Source organism: Thalassophryne amazonica, chromosome 3 (assembly GCF_902500255.1).
Source record: "Thalassophryne amazonica chromosome 3, fThaAma1.1, whole genome shotgun sequence".
Classification (NCBI taxonomy): domain Eukaryota; kingdom Metazoa; phylum Chordata; class Actinopteri; order Batrachoidiformes; family Batrachoididae; genus Thalassophryne; species Thalassophryne amazonica.
Window position 1 is genome coordinate 63,435,102 of NC_047105.1, and position 24,832 is coordinate 63,459,933.

The 24,832-nt window shown below is 42.3% G+C and overlaps 1 protein-coding gene across 2 annotated transcripts; it reads left to right on the plus strand.

Moving 5' to 3' along the window:
* The first annotated feature begins 840 nt into the window (after positions 1 to 840).
* On the plus strand, positions 841 to 22,414 carry LOC117506866 (NCK-interacting protein with SH3 domain-like). 2 transcript variants are annotated; one of them, XM_034166531.1, is made up of 13 exons: positions 841 to 1,190; positions 3,970 to 4,082; positions 4,179 to 4,389; positions 4,464 to 4,539; positions 13,266 to 13,792; positions 15,306 to 15,476; positions 16,023 to 16,109; positions 16,202 to 16,340; positions 16,441 to 16,521; positions 17,606 to 17,734; positions 17,834 to 17,923; positions 19,255 to 19,427; positions 19,546 to 22,414. In XM_034166531.1, the coding sequence occupies exons 1-13, from the start codon at positions 1,020 to 1,022 to the stop codon at positions 19,768 to 19,770; spliced, it is 2,193 nt and encodes a 730-aa protein (XP_034022422.1). In that variant the 5' UTR covers positions 841 to 1,019; the 3' UTR covers positions 19,771 to 22,414. The 2 variants fall into 2 exon arrangements, with proteins under 2 accessions (XP_034022422.1, XP_034022423.1); XM_034166532.1 differs by having other exon boundaries at positions 842 to 1,190; positions 13,269 to 13,792.
* The last annotated feature ends 2,418 nt before the right edge of the window (positions 22,415 to 24,832 follow it).

Sequence of the window (24,832 nt, forward strand, 5' to 3'; positions counted from 1 at the left end):
TACTGTTCCATTACTAATGGTCTCTGCCTCAATTTTATCTAAATCCTGGGTCTGTTAGTGAAGCTTATGGCAAGCGGCTGGCGATCACCTTAGTATTTTCTCTGCTTTCCTGTCGATTTAATGCTGATGAATTATACCTTAGCAGTGGTTTTTCTGGGCGACTGATTCTGCCCTTTTGCTCTCTTTCCAAGGTGCGGAGGGTAGTGTGCGGTAGTGGCGGGATACTGGACTGAGCACAGGATGCCATGCCTGAATTTGATGCAGAAGATGTCTTGAATTACTGTTTTCTATTTCATCTGCTGTGTAAAACTTTGCAAAAACCTTGTAACTGTTAGAATGGCCTAAGCAGTGGGTCACCCCTCTGACTCTGGTCTGCTTGAGGTTTCTTCCTCAGTATGATCAGAGGGAGTTTTTCCTTACCACTCCCACCTATGTGCTTACTCTAGTCTGGGGTTGGTAAGGTTAAGCCTTACTTGTGTGAAGTACCTTGAGGCAACTTTGTTGTGATTTGGCGCTATATAAAATGAAATAATTTGAATTGAATTGAATTTCATAATATGTGAAGCGATAATTGAAAGAAATACTTAGTTGGTTGTCATCTTAGTTGATTGTCAAAAGTATTATTATTATTGTTTATCCTTGCACATGCTGTTCGATGAACATTTTCCTCTACTTGCACCCACTTTGTGTGTTGTCTTAAGAGCTGACGTAACATGTGAATTTCTCCTCTGTGAGATCAATAAAGTTTATCTATCTATCTATCTATCTATCTATCTATCTATCTATCTATCTATCTATCTATCTATCCGGGTTTGATTGAGCGTCCTGGACGGCATGTTGTGCGCTCCACGGCGCCCCTTGCGGCGGTTAGCGGGTGCAGCAGGTCAGATGATCAGCTGTAGATTCTGGTCGTGGTCATGCTTTCATAACCGCTTTAAAACACCTTCACCACGAACACGTCCGTGCACTCGGAGGCAGGTTGTAGTGGTCTGAGTGGGTTAAAGGCTCGTTAAAGCAGCATGTATCGCTCTCTGTACGCCTTCCGATCCGCCGAGCCCAACTCGCTGCACTTCTCGGCCGGAGAAAGCTTCATAATCCTGGAGAGGAGCAACAAACACTGGTGGCTGGGCTCCCGCTGCAGCTCCGGAGAAACCGGCTACATCCCCGCGTCCTACATCGAAAAAATCCAGGTAAACACGACTTTAATCTTTAATGGGAAGAAGCCAGGGCCGGTGACTGCGTGGTCACGTGATGACTAAATCAAAAGAGACGATAAAACTGCGCAGGCCACAGCAGTGGTCCTGGCCAAAGTATAAAAAAATACTACCTACATTATGTCTGGATTTTAGTCAGTGCGACAGGAAAGAAAGTGTGAGAGAGACAGAAGGTTACACTGCAGTGCGTAGGAAAGGAGAGGACACAGTAAGGAGACAAGGAAAAAAATGTAGTGTAGGATTTAGGAAAGGAGAAGACAGACTAGGAGACAAGACTAAAGGGCATTGTAGAATGTAGGAAAGGAGAGGACATGTTAGGAGACAGGGAAAAAATGTGTAATTGTAGGCTTTAGGAAGGGAGAGGACAGAATAGGAGATAGAATATAGGGCATTGTAGGATTAGGAAAGGAGAGGGCATGTTAGGAGACATGGAAAAAAAAGATGCCATTGTAGGATTTAGGAAAAGAAAGGACAGAACAGGAGATAAGAATAAAGGGCATTGTAGGACGTAGGAAAGGAGAGGACAGAATAGGAGACAAGAATAAAGAGCATTATAGGATGTAGGAAAGGAGAGGACATGTTAAGAGACATGGAAAAAAGATGCCATTGTAGGCTTAGGAAAGGAAAAGACAAAATAGGAGACAGGGGAAATGGCATTTTAGCACATAGGAAGAAAACAGGATCGGAAAGGGGGGGCGGCATTGTAGGATTTAGGAAAGGACAGGACACAGTAGAAGACGAGATGAAAGGGACAGGGGTGAAGCCAGCAAAAAATCTGGCACCGTAGGATTTAGGAAAGGAGATGACAAGTTAGGAGATATGAAACAAAATTTTATTGTAGGCTATAAGAAAAGAAAGGATAGAGTTATGAGATGATGGGGAAAGTGGTACTGTAGGATGTAGGAAAGAGTAGGAGACAGGGAAAAAGATGGGATTGTAGGATTTAGGAAAGGAGAGGACAGAATAGGAGACAAGAATAAAGAGCATTGTAGGATGTAGGAAAGGAGAGGACAACTTAAGAGACATGGAAAAAAGCTGCCATTGTAGGCTTTAGGAAAGGAAAGGACAGAATAGGAGATGGGGAAATGGCATTTTAGGACATGGGGGGGTGGCATTGTAGGATTTAGGAAAGGAAAGGAAAGGACACGGTAGAAGACAAGAAGAAAGTGCCATTGCAGATAATAGGAAAGGAGAGGACAGAGTTAGGGGTGGTGGCCAAGTGGTTAATGCGCTTGGTTTCAGTGCAGAAGGTTCCAGGTTCAAATTCCACCCCTGCCACATTTCTCTATGTAATGTGGAGTTGCGTCAGGAAGGGCATCCGGCGTAAAACCTGTGCCAATTCAACAGGGTAGGGGGCAGGAAAAAGATGACCTTGTAGGATTTAGGAAAGGAGAGCACATAGTAGGAGACAAGAAAAAACTCACATTGCAGATCATAGGAAAGGAGAGGACAGAGTTGGAGACAGGAAAAAAAAAATGTATATATATATATTGAAAGATGTAGGAAAGTAGGGGACAGGGCTGAATCCAGCAAAAGGTGGTACTGTAGGATGTAGGAAAGGAGATGACAAGGTAGGAAACAAGAAACAAAATTATATTTTAGGACATAGAAAAACAAAGGCTAGGGTTATGAGATGGTAGGAAAAGTGGCATTGTAGGTCACAGGAAAGGAGAGGACAGGGTTAGAGACAGGAAAAACAGTGTCGAACATAGGAAAGGGTAGGAGCCAGGAAATAAATGATATTCCAGGAAAGCGGAAAGGATGTGACAGGGTAGGAGACAAGAGAAGAGAGGTGATAGGAAATGAGTGACTTATGTGAGAGGACAGCCTAGGAGACCATAAGAAAGACTGTCTGAGCTGCAGACGGGACAAAACCGGGGGGACATACTGGTGAACCCTGTGTGAGGACGCGGTACGGCAGTGAACTAGTTGGAGCATGTATTTCCTAAAAACACGGACTGAAGGGCCGGGCTGGAATGCTCTCTGAGCCTGATGGGTTATTTATTTATGTCGATCACTCTTCTAGTTTGTTCCTGCCTGGAGTCACACGTGTCTCCTTTTTGTTTTCTTCTTTTAATGATATATTCTTTACTGTCATTGTAACAAGTACAACGAAAGGTAAGTTGCAAGACTTTCAGTGCAAATATAAACCTGAGTAAACCATGCGCAGACTTGAAAGGTCTGGGGAAGAAAAGAAAATGAACATAAAATTTAACACAATGAAAAAGGTATGCCCAGAACGCTATTTAATAAAAGAAAAAAAATTATGAGATCGTAGTAGCAAAAATAGATTGCATAAAAACAAGAGCAATCAGAGATTTCTGACATCCGCCAATCTGGACCCGGATCACCTCCAAAATTTAATGGAGTCTTCCATGCCCTAATAGCGGACTGTGGTGCAAATTTGGCGGGAATCCGTGAAGTAGTTTTGATGTAATCCTTCAAATCCTACATAAAGTGAAAGCTTGATCCAGATCACCTCCAAAATTTAATGGAGTCTTCCATGGCCTAATGTGTATCTGTGGTGAAAATTTTGTCAAAATCCGTGCAGTAGTTTTGATGTAATCCTGCTAACAGACACAAATAAATGCTGATGATTTAGTATGTACAAAACTGTGGATATTTCAGTGGCAGTGGATATTGCACATAAACAAATATTTCACTCATTTCAAGTGTGGCGTGTGGGCTCATGATTGCGTGTGGCGGCACGCTGATGAGCATGTTTGTCTCCTGGTGTGTTTTCTCTCTGTGCTAGACTCCGGAGCAGGATGAGGTGTTGCAGTCGATTGACAGAGCAATCGAAGGCATCCACAACGTGGCCTTAAAAAATGGCGGCAAATACAATCTGGAGCAGCGAGATGTTCTGCAGTGAGTGGAAAAAGCTCGAGAAACTCATCGAATCCGATGTTTTGTTTTTTTTTTCTTTTTTCTGCCGCTTGTGAGTCTTTAATCGTTCTGTTGCAGAAAGTTGATCCATCACAGAAAGGAGACCCTCGCACGCCGAACTACTTCCTCCTCCGCTCACAAACAGAGCCTCCCCACTTCCAGCAGTGAAATCGCTCTCAGTCAGACTCCTCCTCCACCAAATGGCCTTAACCAGGACTACGCACGGCAGGGCAGCATGCTGTTATCAGGAAGTGTGGACAACATGCAACAAGAACAGGGCTGTTACCAGGTAGCTGACTCGTACAGGACGCTCAGAAAGTCTCCTGAGAAAGTCACATTCACCTCCTGCTTCTCTTCATCCAGGCGCCTCCTCAGCCTCGGCGTGCTGCGCCCATCACCCCGCCTCCCCCGGAAAAACAGAGGAACAGCCGGCATGGAGGTGAGACACAGTGTGGGCGTTTGCATGAAAGCGAGTGTCCTGTGGGCAAGGACGTCTCTGGAATTATTTCTGTCTTTGCAGCCCGATTGTTCAGACGTCTTCACCTCCTGAGGCAGCTATCGTCTGCAGCAGAGGTCATCGAACAGCTCCTGGAGGTCACTTGACCTGCATGTTCTCCATGTGATGTGATGAGTCAAATCTGGCATTTTCTAGTTTCTGATTGGCCGAGCACACCTGACTTGGTTAATTAGCAGTGGTTGGAGCAGGGACAGTTGGAAACATGCAGGACAGTTGATCTCCAGGATCAAGGTTGGTGACCCCCGAGGCTGCAGAGTTTGTCATTTTAAATGCAGTCCTGTGCAGAAGCTTTAACAAATAATGAAAATGTTGCAAATTGTCCGATATTTAGAAACAAATATGAGTAAGTACAATGTGTGATGACTTCATGTCTATTTTTTATTATTTATTACGTCCACCAAGGATGTAATAAAATCATCTGCGTATATTTATTTGTCTGACTGTTAGCAGGATTACTTCAAAACTACTGCATGGATTTTGATGAAATTTTCACCACACATAAATGTTAGGCCGTAGAAGACGCTGTTATATTTTGGGGGTGATCTGGATTCTGGGTCAAGATTTAACTTTATTTAGGCTTTGACGGATTATGTCAAAACTACTTCGGGAATTCTCACCAAATTTGCAACACAGATAAATACTAGGGCATGGAAGACTCCTCTGAATGTTAGAGGTGATCTGTATCTGGATCCAGATTGTCGCTCAGGAATTGTTGGGAGTGATCCAGATCAATATGCAGATTCTACAGCAGAAAAATACAGCATCACAATGTAAAACCAAGATCAGGAAGACACTGTTTTGTTTCAAGTTGTGAATTAAATATCAAATTGCAACATCTTGTTCATTCGGACCATTCTGGTATTGTGTTGTGCAATCCGGATCCAGATACAGTCCCGTGTAATAGTTTATCTTCCCCCCTGGATACTCCCCTGCGGGGGAGTTGTCCTGGCTAGCCCCCCAATATCTGTTTGTCAGTATGTATGTTTGTTTTTTTGTTTGTTTGTAATCATTGCATTTTTCACCTTTTAACTCGCTGTGCAGCACACAGTTTACATCACAGATTCTTACAACTTCACATATAGCAGCCCTAGTAAGGTACCTTACAGTACACAAAAGGATCAAACTCAAGGTCAAAGGTCAAGGTCACAGGAAGACTAAACACTAAATTCAACGAAACAACTTCCCTGCTCACAATTTTTGAAATTTTGCCTCCAAATTTGGCATGCACATATTGATAGGCCTTGCTTATAAGCCATTACCTTTGATAAGCAATTGACCTTCATGGTTTCGCTTGAGGTTAAATGTCACCTAAATTAGGTCAAACTTCAGATTACAGCAAAATGTTGTGTAATACACCAAATTAATAATATATTATGATTACGTTAGTACTAGCAGCAGGGCTCGAAATAGTACGTGCATGTACTAGTTTGTGCACGTATTATTCGAGCGGTGCACATAATTTTATACTGCACTTGCACTGGTGCAAGTAACTTTATCCAAGTTTTATCAACTATAAGCACCAGTAGAATGAACCGATAAAGGAATAAATAATGAAAAAAAAACAATTTCCAGTGTGTTGTCTTCGTTTTCCCTGCGTTTTATGACTCTCACACACGGAGCGAGTTGCTGTGCTCTATTTGTTGTGTTCGAGCACGCACATGTAAACAAAGAAAAGAAAAAAAACTGGCTGTGGTTCCTCTCTCTCTCTCTGCCCTCAAACTCTGTCATCATTGTGTTATAAACCAGTCACCATTTGTTTTATTATACATCTGTGTAGTTAATAAAATTATCTTCACGGACAATTAGTTTGCGTGCGCACGTGAAAAAAAAAACTCGCTGCTGCGGTTCCTTTACGGAACCCGGGAGAGGTCACTTAAAGTGATATTTTTTTCTGGCCATGATAATTTGTGCGCATGTTTTTCTTTAATTGAGCCCACGAATTAATAAAACATGCTCTCAAATTAATAAAACATGCGCACGTTTTCCTGGCCGTGATCATTTGTGTGCACGTTTTTCTTTAATTGAGCCCTCGAATTAATAAAACGTGCGCACATTTTCCTTTTGTTCAAAATTAACTTCATAATATGACCTAAATTGTCATCCTTACGACGGGGAGACACTTCCCCCTCAGCATCCTTTTTAACGTGTTTAAACTCCAGATGATGCCATGCTGGGCAGCTGGATTTCTCTGTATGTCCTTGTGCGCCCAAACCATGATACACTCTGACCACATCCATTTCTAATGGGAAAATGTATTACAGAATAGCCAACATTTATGTGTCAAGACAATATTGAGTGCACGTTTTACAAATTGTGGCCATGTTGAAGTAGATTGTGCCTTTGTTTTACTCAAACAATGCTTAAAACGAGTGCACAATATAATAAAACATGCGCACATTTTCTCCACATGCAAAACATTTTGTGATGACACTTCCAGGGCTCCGTAGTTCCTCACTCTGTCTCCCCTGAAACTCTGTCATAATTGTGTTATAAACCAGTCACCATTTGTTTTATTAGACATCTGTGTAGTTAATAAATAAAATAATCTTCACGGACGATTCGTTCACATGCACACGTGAAAAAAAAAAACTGCCGGAGGAGTTTTAAGGATGATATAAGACTGACTTTTGGTTGTGCAAGTAACTTTTTTTTTTTTTTTGGTGCAAGTAATTTTTTTGTTACTAGCACCAGTGCAAGTAGGTTAAAAAATGTATTTCGACCCCTGAGCAGACTATAGTTATATGATTACAAATAGATAAAACTTCAGTTCTAAGTAAAATTTTCATTACAACAAACTATTGCCATCCAAAAACTAACATAAATGTATTGTTTGCTTATTATCATACTGTCTGTCAGTGTAATACAACCCTAATTCCAATGAAGTTGGGACATTGTGTAAAATGTAAATAAAAACAGAATACAATGATTTGCAATCCTTTTCAACCTATATTCAATTGAATACACCACAAAGACAAGATATTTAATGTTCAAACTGATAAACTTTATTGTTTTTGTGCAAATATTTCCTCATTTTGAAATGGATGCCTGCAACACGTTTCAAAAAATCTGGGACAGGTATGTTTACCACTGTGTTACATCATCTTTCCTTCTAACAACACTCAATAAGCATTTTGGAACTGAGGACACTAATTGTTGAAGCTTTGTAGGTGGAATTCTTTCCCATTCTTGCTTGATGTACAACTTCAGTTGTTCAACAGTCCAGGGTCTCCATTGTCGTAATTTGCGCTTCATAATGCGCCACACATTTTCAGTGGACGACAGGTCTGGACTTCAGGCAGGCCAGTCTAGTACCCGCACTCTTTTACTACAAACCCACGCTGTTGTAACGTGCAGAATGTGGCTTGGCATTGTCTTGCTGAAATAAGCAGGGACGTCCCTGAAAAAGACATGGCTTGGATGGCAGCATGTGTTGCTCTTCAAACTATAACAGGTAAGTATATTATTTTTGTAAAGTCTTTTGAAGCCAACTAAGGTACCAAGTAATTTAATATTATCAGGACAGTTATTCCAAATATTAACACCTTTAACAGAAACACAATTACTTTTTAATAGTTCGGATCTTCAGTCGTATCATCTGACCTTCGGCCACGTGTCTTGGACACTCGAGTGAAGAGAGGGGCAGAGCTGTCGACCGATCACCACCTGGTGGTGAGTTGGATCCGCTGGGAGGGGAGGAAGCCGGTCAGACCTGGCAGGCCCAAACGTATCGTGAGGGTCTGCTGGGAACGACTGGCGGAACCCTCTGTCAGCGAGGTCTTCAACTCCCACCTCCGGGAGAGCTTCTCCCAGATCCCGGGGGAGGTTGGAGGCATGGAGTCCGAGTGGACCATGTTCTCCACCTCCATTGTCGATGCGGCCGCTCGTAGCTGTGGTCACAAGGTGTCTGGTGCCGATCCCCGAACCCGGTGGTGGACACCGGAAGTAAGGGATGCCGTCAAGCTGAAGAAGGAGTCCTACTTATCTTTGTTGGTAGGTGGGACCCCAGAGGCAGCTGACAGGTACCGGCAGGCCAAGCGTGCTGCAGCCCGTGCAGTCGCAGATGCAAAAACTCGGGTCTGGGAGGAGTTCGGGGAGACCATGGAGGAGGACTATCGGTCGGCCTCGAAGAGATTCTGGCAATCCGTCCGACGCCTCAGGAGGCGGAAGCAGCTCTCCGCCAGCACTGTTTACGGTGCGGGTGGGGAGCTGTTGACCCTGACTGGGGATGTTGTCGGGCGGTGGAAGGAGTACTTCGAGGATCTCCTCAATCCCATCGTCATGTCTTCCGAAGAGGAAGCAGAGACTGGGGACTCAGAGGCGGACTCATCCATTACCCAGGCCAAACTCACCGAGGTGGTTAGAAAGCTCCTCGGTGGCAAGGCTCCTGGGGTGGATGAAATCCGTCCTGAGTACCTTACGTCTCTGGATGGTGTAGGACTGTCTTGGCTGACACGCCTCTGCAACATCGCGTGGTGATCGGGGACAGTGCCTCTGGATTGGCAGACCGGGGTGGTGGTCCCTCTGTTTAAGAAGGGGGACCGGAGGGTGTGTTCCAACTATAGGGGGATCACACTCCTCAGCCTCCCCGGTAAGGTCTATTCCAGAGTACTGGAGAGGAGAATTTGACCGATGGTCGAACCTCGGATTCAGGAGGAGCAGTGTAGTTTTCGTCCTGGTCGCGGCACACTGGACCAGCTCTACACGCTCCATCGGGTGCTCGAGGGTTCGTGGGAGTTCGCCCAACCAGTCCACATGTGTTTTGTGGATCTAGAGAAGGCGTTCGACCGTGTCCCTCGGGGCACCCTGTGGGGAGTGCTCCGGGAGTACAGGGTCCGGGGTCCTTTGCTAAGGGCTATCCGGTCCCTGTACGACCGCAGCAGGAGCTTGGTTCACATTGCCGGTAGTAAGTCAAACCTGTTTCCAGTGCACATTGGCCTCTGCCAGGGCTGCCCTTTGTCACCGGTTCTGTTCATTATTTTTATGGACAGAATTTCTAGGCGCAGCCAGGGTGTAGAGGGGGTCTGGTTTGGGAACCACAGAATCTCGTCTCTGCTGTTTGCGGACGATGTGGTTCTGTTGGCTTCGTCAAATCAGGACCTTCAGCGTGCACTGGGGCGGTTTGCAGCCGAGTGTGAAGCGTCCGGGATGAAGATCAGCACCTCCAAATCTGAGGCCATGGTTCTCGACCGGAAAAAGGTGCTTTGCCCTCTTCAGGTCGGTGGAGTGTCCTTGCCTCAAGTGGAGGAGTTTAAGTATCTCGGGGTCTTGTTCACGAGTGAGGGACGGATGGAGCGTGAGATTGATAGACGGATCGGTGCAGCATCTGCAGTGATGCGGTCGCTGTATCGGACCGTTGTGGTGAAGAGAGAACTGAGTAGGGGGGCAAAGCTCTCGATTTACCGATCGATCTACGTTCCGATCCTCACCTATGGTCATGAGATTTGGCTCTTGACTGAAAGAACGAGATCGCGAGTACAAGCGGCCGAGATGAGTTTCCTCCGCAGGGTGGCTGGGCGCTCCCTTAGAGATAGGGTGAGGAGCTCGGAGTCGAGCCGCTGCTCCTCCATGTCGAAAGGAGTCATTTGAGGTGGCTTGGGCATCTTTTTCGGATGCCCCCTGGACGCCTCGCTGGAGAGGTGTTCCGGGCACATCCCATTGGGAGGAGGCTCCGGGGAAGACCCAGGACACGCTGGAGGGATTACATCTCTTGGCTGGCTTGGGAACGCCTTGGGGTTCCCCCTGAGGAGCTGGGGGAGGTGTGTGTGAATCGGGAGGTCTGGGCGGCTTTGCTTGAGCTGCTGCCCCCGCGACCCGACTCCGGATAAAGAGGAAGAAAATGGATGGATGGATGGATAGTTTGGATCTTTAGTATAATAATGTCCTTCGCATATTGTAGCTGGACTCCATTGATTTAAACAGATCCTGGACATGTTGAGGCAAATTTATTTTTGACTTTATACATAATTTCTATTGTGATGTAATCAACCAAGTCCCAGAATTTTAAAATTTGTAAACCAGCAAAAACAGATTCGTTGGCTCACGATATGGCTTATTACTGATCATTTTTATAGCTTTCTTTTGCCACAGAAATATTTGATTAGTATTAGTTCTATATGTATTTCTCCAAACCTCAACACAATATGTCATATATAGAACAAGTAATGCATGATACAAAATGGCCAAAGAATTTTGGGAGAGGAGGTCTTGTGCTTTATGCAGAATTGCAGTGACTTTTGACATTTTAGATTTAACATAATGTGTTTTCCAGGTTAATTTATCAATATAAACACCAAGAAATTTTGTATCTGTGATCATTTCGATATCATGTAATAATGGACTTATTATCAAATATGGTACACTTAGTTTTACCAAAATGGAGTGACAATTTGTTTGAATCAAACCAATATTTAAATTTCTGTAATTCAATCTCCATCGTGTCCAGGAGCTGTCCCAAATGATCCCCACTACAAGTCGTATCATCAGCAAATAAAATGCAACTTGCAGACTTGGAAACCCAACATATATCATTAATGTACAAAAGAAACAGCAATGGCCCAGGGACTGAACCCTGGGGCACTCCACATGTAAAATTCAAGAACTCAGAATTTGTCCCACCAATGGGGACACACTGATACCTATTGTATAAGTAGCTTGTTATCTAATCATGTGCCAATCCCCTGATACCATACATCTGCAATTTGTCCAGTCTGAAGAATCTGTAAAGTAGTTTTTTTTAATGTAATCCTTCAAAGCCTATATAAAGTGAAATCTTGGTCCAGAATCCGGATCCGGGTCACCTCCAAAATTTAATGGAGTCTTCAATGGCCTAATATCTATCTGGGGTGAAAATTTTGTCAAAACTGTGCAGTAGTTTTGATGTAATCCTGCTAACAGGCAGACAGACAAATAAATAAATGCACATGATTTTATTACATCCTTGGCAGATGTAATATGTCAGAAAATACCGAACAACACCTTCATATAGTGAAATAAAAAATAAATGCATAAAATGTACGTGACAGAATAATTTTTACATTTTGGTGAATTTACATTAAATCACTTTTAGGCCAGGTTTATTTTGATAGGTCAGGGGATGGATACATGTACATTTCTGAAATACTGTATGTCTTAGCCTTCATTTACACCAACTATTAAGAAATACAAACTGTCTAAATAGGCGGTTCTTAAAAACTGAGTACAAGAAGGTGATGAGTGAAGGAAGCCACCGAGAACCCACTGCACCTCTGAAGGAGTTATAGGCTTCTCACTGCAGCTGTGATTAGAGAACCTTTGTCTGTTGTATCACCAGTTATAGCGTCATGGTTGAGTGCAACAAGGATTTTCTTAAAAAGAAGTGAAATTTCCGTTACAGTTTACCAGAAGGGAAATTCAAGATATGATCTCTTATCTTGTAACTTGCCTACAAGAAAACAGATCAGATTATTTGTATTTTTTGCATATATTTTATTAAACATTCTACTACAAAATTGGTACACTTGCATTTATTTCTGAGTCGTCATGTGTCTTTTAGCTGGCCCCTTTTTTTCTGGTTTGCCACAGTATCGTGCAGTCTGGATCCACATTGGGATTTGGCACATGTTTTACACAGGATGCCCTTCCTGTCGCAACTCCTGAGATCTGGTGGAATTAGGCGAACACAGAGCAGACTGGCTGCACATTTATTTCTGAGTATCAGTTACAAAAACGCAAATGTTGTAAAGCTGACCCGCTTTCAGTTTTACAGTGTTTTTTGTGATCATCCTCACCTCTTGTGTGTGTGTGTGTATCTTGTATGTAACATTACTCGAGCTATATATAGCACCCTGGCAAAGTTTTTTTTTTTTTTTTTTTTTTTTTTAAACTGATTAACTTTTGTTTTCTTAATTGTTTAACTATGTAGTTGTCTCAGGAAGGGGGCAACAGCCCAGAGATCTTTAAATAGTGTTTTCAAAATTCAGGAGTGCCGATCTTTCTGGCCAGTACTGTAACAGCTGTTCTTCACCCACATTTTTGACCATGCAGTCTGGGATCGAACCTGTGATCCTCTTGTCCCATGGATTTTTCACTTCCTTGTGCATATTGATTTTTGTCTTTACACGGCCTACAGTCAGGCATTAATATGCAGGAGTTATAGTTGAAGTTTTAGACAAAAAACATGCATGTCTCTTAGAACATAGACATGGAACCCAAGTGAAGGATATTTGTCTTCCTTTATTTCATGCCAAAACTCTCCTCTCTCCATTTTGTGTTACTTGTATTGTTTTCTGTAAATATATGAGGGGTGATTGAAAAGTTTTGAGCCTGACCCAGAAAAAGTAGTGTGTGGTTGTCCATCTTTTCCATTCTGAGAAACCATCATTTCTCGAGAATGTGTGAAGTTTTGGCTCACTGAGTGCAGTGTTGACGCGCGGCATTTTCTGAGTCCGGCTCACAGCATCTCAGTTGCCCTTGTAACATAGCTGTACCTGACTCTACATAATCTTGCTAGCATCAGAGCATTTTTGTTTGTTACAATTGATTGACTAAACAAGCCCACCTTCCTTTTTTTGCCTTTACTTCCTCCTGCAGCTCTGTACTTAATAAACATACTCTATTCTTAGTCAGGATATTTGTGTTTACTCTCTGTAACTAGAGCTCCTTCTCCCCAGCAGAGCCTGAGGTGCCCTCCCGGCTGTCCTCTCTTACTCCGTCGCCTGGCCCGTCCCTCTCAATCAGCACCACCTCCTTAGATTCTGGCTCCTCCCACTCACTGGCATCTTCTGATGTTAGTCTGCCAAGTGTTTCCAGCACCCCTCCTCCACCTGTGCCATCCCGTGTGAAGCCCACGGAGGTTCTGCCCTCTGACACTCCTCTTCAGCCAGCTCCTGCCAAGAAGAGTCCGGCACCTCAGCCTCCCCAGCCCACCCCCACGCCCTCTGTAAACGACCAACTGGAAAGTTGCCGGCCTGTCACTCCCCTGTCTGTTGCTGAAAGCCCTTTAGGCAGTCCAACTGCCTCTGAGCCTGTTCCCATGACTACAGGGCCTGAACTGATTGAGCTGGTACGAAAGAATACAGGTTTGAGTTACGAGCTGTCGCGGGTCACTGTGGGCGTGGTGATCGGACATCTGCAGACCGCCTTACCTCAAGCGTCTTCTGCACTGGAGCAGGTGCTCCTCTCACTGGTGGAGAGCAAGGTCAGGTGTTTATTTAATTCATCATGTTGATTCAGGATATTGGAGTCGTGCCATTCAACTACAGTGGGGCAGTATTTCTCTCATGTGCTGTACTTTCCAGACTATAAGTTGCACCTGAGAATTTGTCGCATCTGTCAAAAAATGCATCATGAAGAGGGAAAAACATATAAGTTACGCAAGCTATAAGTGCCTTTTTTTTAATGTGTTGGTATTGCTTCATGCAACAAGAAGCAAAATTTATTTATTTGGCATGTTATTTATAACGCAAACACTGTATTAGTGAGCAGAAGCTAATGAGCTAATTAATGTTGTTATATGAGGCACAAAAATCAAACTGCTTTTGGTGGCCAAAAAATGATCATAGGTGGGGTAAACAAGCATTGTAATTAAATGTTTGAAAACTCAGTGTGTTATTTGTTTATAATGCAGACACCACATTACGGAGCAGAATGTCATGGGCTAATTAATTTTTTTAGTTGTATCCTCTGGGATGTAAAGTGAGAACATATTTACATAGTCTGACTGTTCATTAAATTAACAAAGCTGAAATATTCTGTCGTCCAGTCAGGCTACATTCACATTACTGGCTGAAGGGACCTCAGTCAAATTTGTTTTCAAGATACATTCAGTTGAATGGGAAAGTGTGTCCAAACCTTTGACTGGTATTGTATATTGAAAAACTATCAAGTCTGTATGCATTATGTTTCATAGATCTATAAGATTAATATTTTCCATATTGTACTTGAATAATTAAACTACAGTGGTCCCTTGTTTATCGTGGGAGTTACGTTCTAAAAATAGCCCGCAATAGGCGAAATCTGCGAAGTAGTCAGCATTATTTTTTACAATTATTATAGATGTTTAAAGGCTGTAAAACCCCTCACTACACACTGTATACACTTTTCTCAATCAGGCATGAACATTTTCTCACTTTTCTCTTGTGTGTAAACACTCTCAAAGTTCAAACCTTAGTAGAAAAATAAGACCAACCTGTTTTCAGGCCCAAACATTTGTTTGAGAAATAAAAATAGGCCTAGAACATTTTCCTATAAATAATTATGATGGCTTTTAGAACTAACGAATTTAATTTTAACAATCAACGTACGAGGTTGGACACATAAGAAATTATTAATAGTGACTCACCAGTATTTCACAGTTCCTCTGATCGTGCCTCTTCGTCCTGGCGCCGCTCCGCTGTCACGCCTTTTTCCACTGAGTCACACCTCGCTGCAGGTGTCTTTTTCCGAGTGAAGAACACAGTTATGGGTAGTTGTTGGCGCCCTTTTTTCTTCTGGGCGAGAAGATTCTTATAAACAGACAGGCAGAACACAATGCGCGTGCTCTCCCTTCGCGGTACCGCGACAGGCCTGCTTGATGAGGAAGCAGAACACAATGCACTGTAAACAAAAAAGCATGCAAAATTGGACTAAAAAAACTGCAAGGCTGCGAAAGGTGAACCGCGTTATAGCGAGGGACCACTGTACTTTGAGTTAATGTCATGTGATCTCTACAGGATTTGAGTGCGGCTTTACCACAGGGGCAGGTGTGTCATGATGAACAGCGGCTGGAGGTGATCTTCAACGACCTTGCACAGCACCGCAACGACTCCCAGCAACGTAGCTGGGCCCTTTATGAAGATCACGCTCTCATCGCCTGCTACCTCGAGGAGCTGCTGAAGATACTGGTATGAAGCAGCGTGTCGGCACTGCATGTTACAACCTGGTTGTAAGTGTTTGTGTGAGGCTGACGTCTCGCTGTCAAAGGGATGTAGTCCACAACTTGTCATGCACGTAAAGTTGGATTTCACAATTTCTGTCATCTGACTTTAATGCTTTTTTAAATGAGATTTATACCAGAGGCATTTGTCTAACCCCATGGCATAATTATTATACAAATCAGGTCATTGTTGCTATGGTGCGCATTCCTCCTTGGAGACTACCCATATGCCAGGTTTGGATAGTTTGGCCAAAATACCTTGGAGACACAGTGATTAATATTTGCCAATCCAGCAGTACAGCCTGAATCAGTATAGATTGAATTTCCACACTGTAATATATTCTTTGTTGGCAAATTTTGCCAAAGAAAGCACAGATCAGGGCTACGATGCCCACAAAGTTTGTTGTTGAGCCCGATAAAGCTGGAGGGGCCTTTGGATTTGGAACAGTGTCACACTTTAAAGTTAATACTTCATTAATGTAGGACCCTTCTAACTATAGAAGTGTTTCTTCAGACTGATGCAGATCCAGAGGTGTGTAGGAGGATGTGTAAGGCCAACGACTGTGAGCATGTGCTTTCTCTGGTTTCATATTACCAGATGGTGAGCCATCAACACATTCTATTTATTGTTTATTTAGCTAAAAATAAAATGTGTGTTTGCTGCTCATTGGTGCCATGTGACTGACCACACAGGAGCATCGTGTCTCTTTGAGGCTGCTGCTGCTCAAAGTGTTTGGGGCGATGTGCAGCTTGGATGCTGCTCTAATCTCCACCCTCCTCAACTCCATTTTACCCATGGAGCTGGCACGGGACCTGCAGACCGACACTCAAGGTGAAAACACCTCATTTCCTTCACAAATAACCCCTCATCCAAATGTAGCCAAATTTATGGGGGCTTCACTTTTTGTACCTGTTTTTCCCCATGTGCTTAGAGCACCAGAAGATGTGTTACACAGCGTTGGTACTGACGATGATATTTTCAATGGGTGAGCAGGTGCCGTATCACCATTATGGTAAGACGTTTGCTTCTATTACATTCTATTAAAACATATGTCCTGTGACTTATAGCATATGCTGAACTTTTGTTCTGTGCAAAAGATTCAAGCACCCTAGTGTTACTGTATAAAGGTTTTTTCTGTGTTAGAATGTCAGTAAAAAAGCAAATATTTAAAATTATATAGCAACCAACAACTATTCTGTATGTAATGATTCAGTGGCTTGATGGTGTCCCGTGTAGAGAAAGAAACAGCACTCCCTCTGTGCTCTGAGCTTTTCTGTATCCTGTTTATATTATTGGTCTGGCTGTGTATGCGTGTTTACCATGTGAGAATTCCACATCTACACATTTAGTGCATGTGAGTCCCTGCCCCCTGCAACCGTGGCTCCCCCACCCCCCTTTTTCATAAAGAGACAGCAGTACTTACTGCTTACAGCATAGCTGGTTTTGTTGTTTTCAAGATGGCAGCAATTTTGCAGAAATGGTGCATCCAGAAAGTATTCACAGCAGGTCCACATTTTATGTTACAGCCTTATTCCAAAATGGAATAAATTCATTTTTTCCCTCAAAATTCTACTCACAACACACCATAATAACATCATGAAAAAGTTTTTTTGCAAACTTATTAAAAAATAAAATGCTAAGAAATCACACCCTTTGCTCAATTCTTTGTTGATGCACCTTTGGCAGCAATTACAGCCTCAAGTCTTCTTGAATATGATGCCACAAGCCTGGTGCACCAATCTTTTGGCAGTTTTTCCTCATTCCTCTTTGCAGCACCTCTCAAGCTCCATCAGTTTGGATGGGGAACGTCGGTGCAGAGTCATTTTCAGATCTCTCCAGAGATGTTCAATCAGATTCAGGACTGGACTCTGCCTGAACTACTCGAGGACATTCACAGAGTTGTCCTGAAGCCACTCCTTTGACTCCTCAAGTCCTTTGAAGCCACTTCTTTGATCGATTGATCGAGAAGCATACTGCCCTTTTTACCAGCACTTAGCAGGTCAAAAGGTTTATTGTTTTAGATGTCTGGTGTGCAGGAGTTAAAGTTGACAGTGTGCAATAGTTCAGGCATAATCTTGACCTGCATTTGTTTTCAGAACACTTGAATGCTGAGTTTGTTGGGTTTTTACTGGGCGTAGTGGAGGACGGGCTTCCCTCTGACCTCATGGAGCAGCTCCCTGACATCTTCCTGAACCTCCTGCTGGCTTTCAATCTGCACCACACAGGTAAGAACAAATATAAAGCAATATTATTTACTGCTAAGTGTTCATGGGTTTTTAGAGGTGTTTTTGATTGCTTGTCTATTCGTTGTGTGTATCCCGCAGTGCTCAGCACCAACGTCATTATGGGGGAGCTGAAGAAGAAAAATGTTAAGATCCTGTCAGAGAAAGTCCTGCTGCTTCTGAACCGCGGAGGTGGAGTACTGTTACCTGTCATGCTTCATATTTTCGGGCACTTTCTTGCTTTTACAGTAGTGTTCAGAATAATAGTAGTGCTATGTGACTAAAAAGATTAATCTTTTGAGTATATTTCTTATTGTTACATGGGAAACAAGGTACCAGTAGATTCAGTAGATTCTCACAAATCCAACAAGACCAAGCATTCATGATATGCACACTCTTAAGGCTATGAAATTTGGCTATTAGTAAAAAAAAAAAAAGTAGAAAAGGGGATGTTCACAATAAAAGTAGCATCTGCTGTTGACGCTACAAACTCAAAACTATTATGTTCAAACTGCTTTTTTAGCAATCCTGTGGATCACTAAACTAGTATTTAGTTGTATAACCACAATTGTTCATGATTTCTGCGAGGCATGAATTTTGTTGGTTTGGAACCAAGATTTTGCTCATTTACTAGTGTGCTTGGGGTCATTGTCTTGTTGAAATACTCATTTCAAGGGCATGTCCTCTTCAGCATAAGGCAACATGACCTCTTCAAGTATTTTGACATATCCAAACTGATCTATGATACCTGGAATGCGATGTATAGGCCCAATACCATAGTAGTAGAAACATGCCCATATCATGATGCTTGCACCACCATGCTTCACTGTCTTTACTGTGAACTGTGGCTTGAATTCAGAGTTTGGGGGTCATCTCACAAAGTGTCTGCGGCCCTTGGACCCAAAAAGAACAGTTTTACTCTCATCAGTCCACAAAATATTCCTCCATTTCTCTTTAGGCCAGTTGATGTGTTCTTTGGCAAATTGTAACTTCTGCACGTCTTTTATTTAACAGAGGGACTTTGCGGGAGATTCTTGCAAATATAGCTTCACACAGGCGTCTTCTAACTGTCACATTACTTACAGGTAACTCCAGACTGTCTTTGATCATCCTGGAGCTGATCAGTGGTTGAGCCTTTGCCATTCTGGTTATTCTTCTCTCCATTTTGATGGTTGTTTTCCGTTTTGTTCAAGCATGTTCAACAAGTGCTGGCTTCATCCTTACATAGGGGACACCTGATTCACACCTGTTTGTTCCACAAAATTGACGAACTCACCGACTGAATGCCACACTACTATTATTGTGAACACCCCCTTACTAATAGCCCAGTTTCATAGCCTTAAGAGTGTGCATATCATGAATGCTTGGTCTTGTTGGATTTGTGAATCTACTGGTACCTTGTTTCCCATGTAACAATAAGAAATATACTCAAAACCTGGATTAATCTTTTTAGTCACATAGCACTACTATTATTCTGAACACTACTGTATGTCCTGACTTTTCTTGGTCACTCCGCCTTGCAGACGACCCTGTGTGTATGTTCAAGCACAACCCGCCTGCACCGCACTCGGTGCTCAAGTTTCTGCAGGATGTCTTTTCCAGCCCTGAGACTGCAGACATCTTCTACCGCACTGACATGATGGTGATGATTGACATCAGCGTTCGGCAGATAGCCGATCTTTCCCCAGGAGACAAGGTGAGACCCGACCACACGGCACAACTAGTGATTGCTCTCAGACTTTACCTGCGTTCACTGTGTCAGCAACTTGGGTTCATGTCTGACGTTGATCCTCTCTCCACCGTCATGCACAAAGCTGCGGATGGAGTATCTCTCCCTCATGCACTCCATCATGCGCTCGACAGACTACCTGGAGCACCAGCACCGCCTCTCTGACCTGCAGTCGGCGCTGCAGAGGATTCTCAGGGAAGAGGATGATCCAGGAGATGATGATGGGAGCACCACAGCCAAACAGATGGATAAGCTAATTGTGCAGCAGATGTACCAGGAGTTCCCTCAGATCTGCCAGACCCTGGATTAACCGTATCAGTATGATGCTCACACACTGTAGTCTGATTCCTTCTAACGCAGGGTCGCATCATAAAGCTTGAAAGAAGAAATTGACGTTTGACTGGACGCCTTGTTTGTTTTTTTGCTGAGGGGGGAAAAGAAAAAGTTTTGACAAAATGTTCTTAGACTTGAAGTGCAGAGCTCCAGGGTGACGGCTTGTGGTGTTGGTTCAAAAGGATCTTGTTTACCCCAGATTCTCAACTATTTATTTGTCTAGCATATGCAAAATGTTATATTTTATCAGTAAGGTGGAAATAATGTGAATACACAAAATAAATTGAAAAGCCACGGACACACAGCTGAGGTTTAGTCATCTTTGTAGACTGAAAATGGCCAAAATACAGGACAAACCACGGAGCTTATTCTCACAATTAATTCTGAGCAATAATAATAAAAACATGATCGAAACTGTGTACTCAGTGTATTTTGAAAATATTACAGCTGCCATCAGAAACCTTATTCTAATGTTAACCAAAATAACTTGAACCAAATAGTTTTCAGAGTATTGCTAAAGAGCAGGCAGATATGTAGTTGTTACAGTTAGCAGTGCCAGATTGACAGTATTTCTGTGAGCCCAGTTGCTTCTGTACACCATCACAAGGATCCTGTAAAGAAACCAGATGTTCTTGTAGAGTAGTCGTAGCTTTAATTCAGTACGGCATTAACAGTTAGGAGTTAAAACCATTTATAAACAGTCTCAACATTTGATGGCTTGTCTCCTTCTTGAATGGCCACCTGAGAACAGCCTAATCCACACATTTATCATGTAATTTATATTTATTAATGGTTGTCATAAGACCTATCATGTGATTTGGAAGTGTTCATGTATCCGTCCCCTTCTTTGTCTAAACAAAACTGTTTGTAAAAGTGATGATTTTCGTGAACAATAATCCTGGTATTTAGTTTCTCCAATTATTTATGGGTCCTGAAAATGGAGGCAGTGTGTATACAAATGGCTCAACCGCCTATGGTTATTCAGATGTTTTTGTTAGACCCCTTGAATTAAAGCTGAGCATTTACACTACACGGACATCTCGTTGTTTCATTTCAACTTCATTGTGGGGTGCACAGAAGCAAAATGTTGAAACCTGTCATTGTCCAAATACTTATGAACTCGGCGGTAACCCTTTATGTGCTTCCCTTTTAGTGGGACCAAACTACTTTGTGTTACAGAGAACATTCTTTTTCTTAGATAATACACTGACTTCATCTTTCGGTGTCCACCCCCTGGTTCATTAATAAGTTACACAAATTTATCATGTTTTCCGTCATTGTGAGACAAGCATATTCTGTGTAATGTGGTGTATTCACTGAGCTTTTAGCTGAGTAACTTGCCATTTTGCCATTACAGTAATGCTGCAACATATTGAGCCTCTCTTATGCCTGTAGGGGGCGCTGTAGCCAGCGTTTTCAGGATGATTCTTTTGTTACTGTCTTTCAAAGAGCCCTTGTATCATCACCATCATCGTGATGCTGTACAGTACTTATGCACATTTAAAATACCAGCAGTCATTTGCTGGTTGCATATCAGTTGGATCGATGTTTGTGTCCACGTGTGGCGTTCACACTAACCGCTGCAATAAGGCTTTGTAACGCTCTTGTAATATTGCTGTAATATTTTGAGTCTTGGCAGATGCAGGCTGTGGTTTTCTGAGCAGAAAAGTGATTTGGTGTTGAAGACTTGCACATATGGTCTTACTGAAAATCAGCAGAGGTGGACAGACTACAGGGTATTTATTTATTACCTTATACTTAACCAGTTAAATGGTCCTTCAAAGTAAATTTTGAAGAGCTAAATTTGACTTGGTGAATACAAATGTCCCAAGTCAAAATTGTGTTAAAGGAACTCTGTCATGGTGTGAAACAAATTCTATCATAGTGTTAAATTAGCTCTATATATAGAGTTAAACCAGCTACCAATAAGTCACCTCTTCCATAGCCTTACACAGTCTCATAGCATTAAAATGACTCTCTTAGATTTAAACGGACTTCGTCATAGTGTTAAAATGACTCTCATGCTGTTAAGCACTTTGTCATAGCGTTAAAATGACTCATAGCATAAAACGGACTTTGTCATAGCGTTAAAATGGCTATTGCAGTGTTAAACTGTCACATCATTAAACCTGCTGTAGTGTTAATTTGATCAAATGAAATAAAACTTTGATTCATACTATGATAGAATTAAGTTAACACTGGTAGAGTTGATTTAGTGCTACTTTAATTGAGACCATATGTACTCATTGCAGAGTCAATTTAACTTGTTCAAACGCTCCTATTTTGTGGTTCTCTTGTGTGGTAACTCATTGGCCCGATCCTTCACTATAATCTGATTCCGTTCCTGAAGTTGCATCTTCATCTGGACACACATCAGTGGTTCTGTAGTTGGTGTGCAGACTATTATTCTTTATAATTCTGTTTACATTGTGTATGTGTGAGAGAGGAGTGTTGTCTTTCTAGGACTATCGTGTCTGCAAAAGTGCTGAGATGTGTCATAATAATACTAATAAAGCTATATTTTAACAATGGAAATAGATGGTGTTGGTGGGTAACCATATATTTTTGCCAGTGTTTATGAAAAAGACATGTTTATGATGTAATAAAAACCTTTATTCAAAGTTGTGTGTTTGTGAGAGCATGTAGATAAGATTGTGTCAGTCAACACGGTACATACAATCAGGAGCAAGATTAAAATAAGTGTCAGGTATTTTTTAAGCCATTTAGGCAGAAAAGGTGTGATAACTGCCAGCAGAGTGTCCCAAGTGCAAAGATTTTTGTGACATCATGAACCAGATTTTTCAAGAACACTACAGAATGAGATAAGGCAGAGGTGGTGGTCAAGTGGGTAGTGCGCTTGGTTTTGGTGCAGAAGGTTCCCAGTTGAAACCCCACCCCTGCCACATTTCTTCATGTAATGTGTAGTTGCATCAAGAATGGCATCTGGTGTGAAGCTTGTGCCAAATCAACATATAGCTCCAATTTGGATCTGCTGTGGCGACCCAAGCGAAAACAAGGGAGCAACTGAAGGGACTTACTACTACAGAATGAGATAAATTACTGAGGTCGATCTAAGTCACAATTTAATTAAAGCTGTGGGCCTAGGGTGGTTCCATAGTGTGTTGTGTCCATGCCAGTTTGTGTAAACAATAACTCAAAAACAAGCGATGGTGCACAAGAATATAATCTTGCTGCCCCCTACCTCGCCCCCCCCAAAACCCTGGAAACTCCTATTGCTGTAAATGTGAAACCACAAAACCAAAGCTTTTTTGACAGCCCTCCACATATACTACTGCTGTATTCTATTTACCTCAGAAGCTGTAAGTCACAACTGGAAATGACATCACAAACAGCACCACAGGTTGGAATATAAATGGGATGCCTCCAAGATTTTGAAGCATACAAGTCTACAAAAAAATGAAATAAAATTGCAATCCACCAAATAGACCTCATGGAAGAGAACACGTGGTGCAGAAGATACATCAGTGTTCTAAATTTCTGCTTTGTTTTTAGTGCCATGTAACCAGTCGTTGGAACCATCTGCTGTGTTCACCAATATTAGAGGCGCCAGTTCATAAAATATTATTGATGGTATGGGGCTGCATGTCAGATAAAGGCACTGGGGAGATAGCTGTCATTACATCATCAATAAATGCACAAGTTTACGTTGATATTTTGGACACTTTTCTTATCCCATCAATTGAAAGGATGTTTGGGGATGATGAAATCATTTTTTAAGATGATAATGCATCTTGCCATAGAGCAAAAACTGTGAAAACATTCCTTGCAAAAAGACACATAGGGTCAATGTCATGGCCTGCAAATAGTCCGGATCTTAATCCAATTGAAAATCTTTGGTGGAAGTTGAAGAAAATGGTCCATGACAAGGCTCCAACCTGCAAAGCTGATCTGGCAACAGCAATCAGAGAAAGTTGGAGCCAGATTGATGAAGAGTACTGTTTGTCACTCATTAAGTCCATGCCTCAGAGACTGCAAGCTGTTATAAAAGCCAGAGGTGGTGCAACAAAATACTAGTGATGTGTTGGAGCGTTCTTTTGTTTTTCATGATTCCATAATTTTTTCCTCAGAATTGAGTGATTCCATATTTTTTCCCTCTGCTTGGTCTAAAAAAGTAACTGTTACTGACTGCCACAATTTTTTTTCCTGATTTCTTATAGTGTTTCTTAAAGCCAAGTCATGTCTGTGATCTGCTTTTTTTCTACAAAATTAAACAACTGAATGAACATCCTCCGAGGCTGGTGATTCCATAATTTTTGCCAGGGGTTGTAGTTATAGTTCCTTGCCATTTCATTAGGCTCCATAAAAACAAAACAATTGATCATCCTTGACATCAGAAAAAAGTGATGAGGGAGGCATTTTATTATTATTTTGTTAGACAACAGCTTGTTAAACAGCTTGCACATACATAAGCAACAGTAGCCTAAATTTCACTGCAAAGAATAGGAACAATTACCCCCACGCACCCCCAAACAACAAAATAAGGTTATCATCATTGACATTGATGAGGTATTTTTTTTAAGTTTATCATCCTTGACATTGATGATGGATTTTACTGCCATAATTGTGGTTGATGTATTTTATTTTGCACATCACTCATATTTTACATGGCATTTGGGAGGTTTTTTTCGCCACTTAGCGCTCGGTAAACTTCGGCCGTTTGCGGCCACATCACAATCGCCACCGAGCGCTGACACCCCCCTACCTTCGAATGGTTTGTGCCGACACGCCACACTCAACCACCCCCATTTTCTGAATGGTTTGTGCCCACACTGCACACTCAACCCGTGCGTTTTTTAAGTCTCACCAGTTTTTGGTTTGAAATGTTCCAGTTCATTTGCGCCCACTGGTGTTGAAACATCATAAAACATTGAGTGAAGTAGGATCGCACTGGTGATGAATTTCAGATTTAAAGGCTCCTTGCAGGATTTGTATGTGTACTGCCACGTGGCACGTGCGTTGCTTGCGCACGATATGATCACATTTTTTTTTATGATGTAGAAATTCTCCGCGTTTCCACA

What these genes read in the sequence shown, in the direction of transcription:
- LOC117506866 (XM_034166531.1), top strand. Translation starts at nt 1,020, where the DNA reads ATGTATCGCTCTCTGTACGCCTTCCGATCCGCCGAGCCCAACTCGCTG. An exon ending in GGTGCCGTATCACCATTATG is followed by an intron (nt 16,522 to 17,605) that starts GTAAGACGTTTG and finishes ATTTGTTTTCAG; the next exon opens with AACACTTGAATGCTGAGTTT. An exon ending in GCTGCTTCTGAACCGCGGAG is followed by an intron (nt 17,924 to 19,254) that starts GTGGAGTACTGT and finishes TCCGCCTTGCAG; the next exon opens with ACGACCCTGTGTGTATGTTC.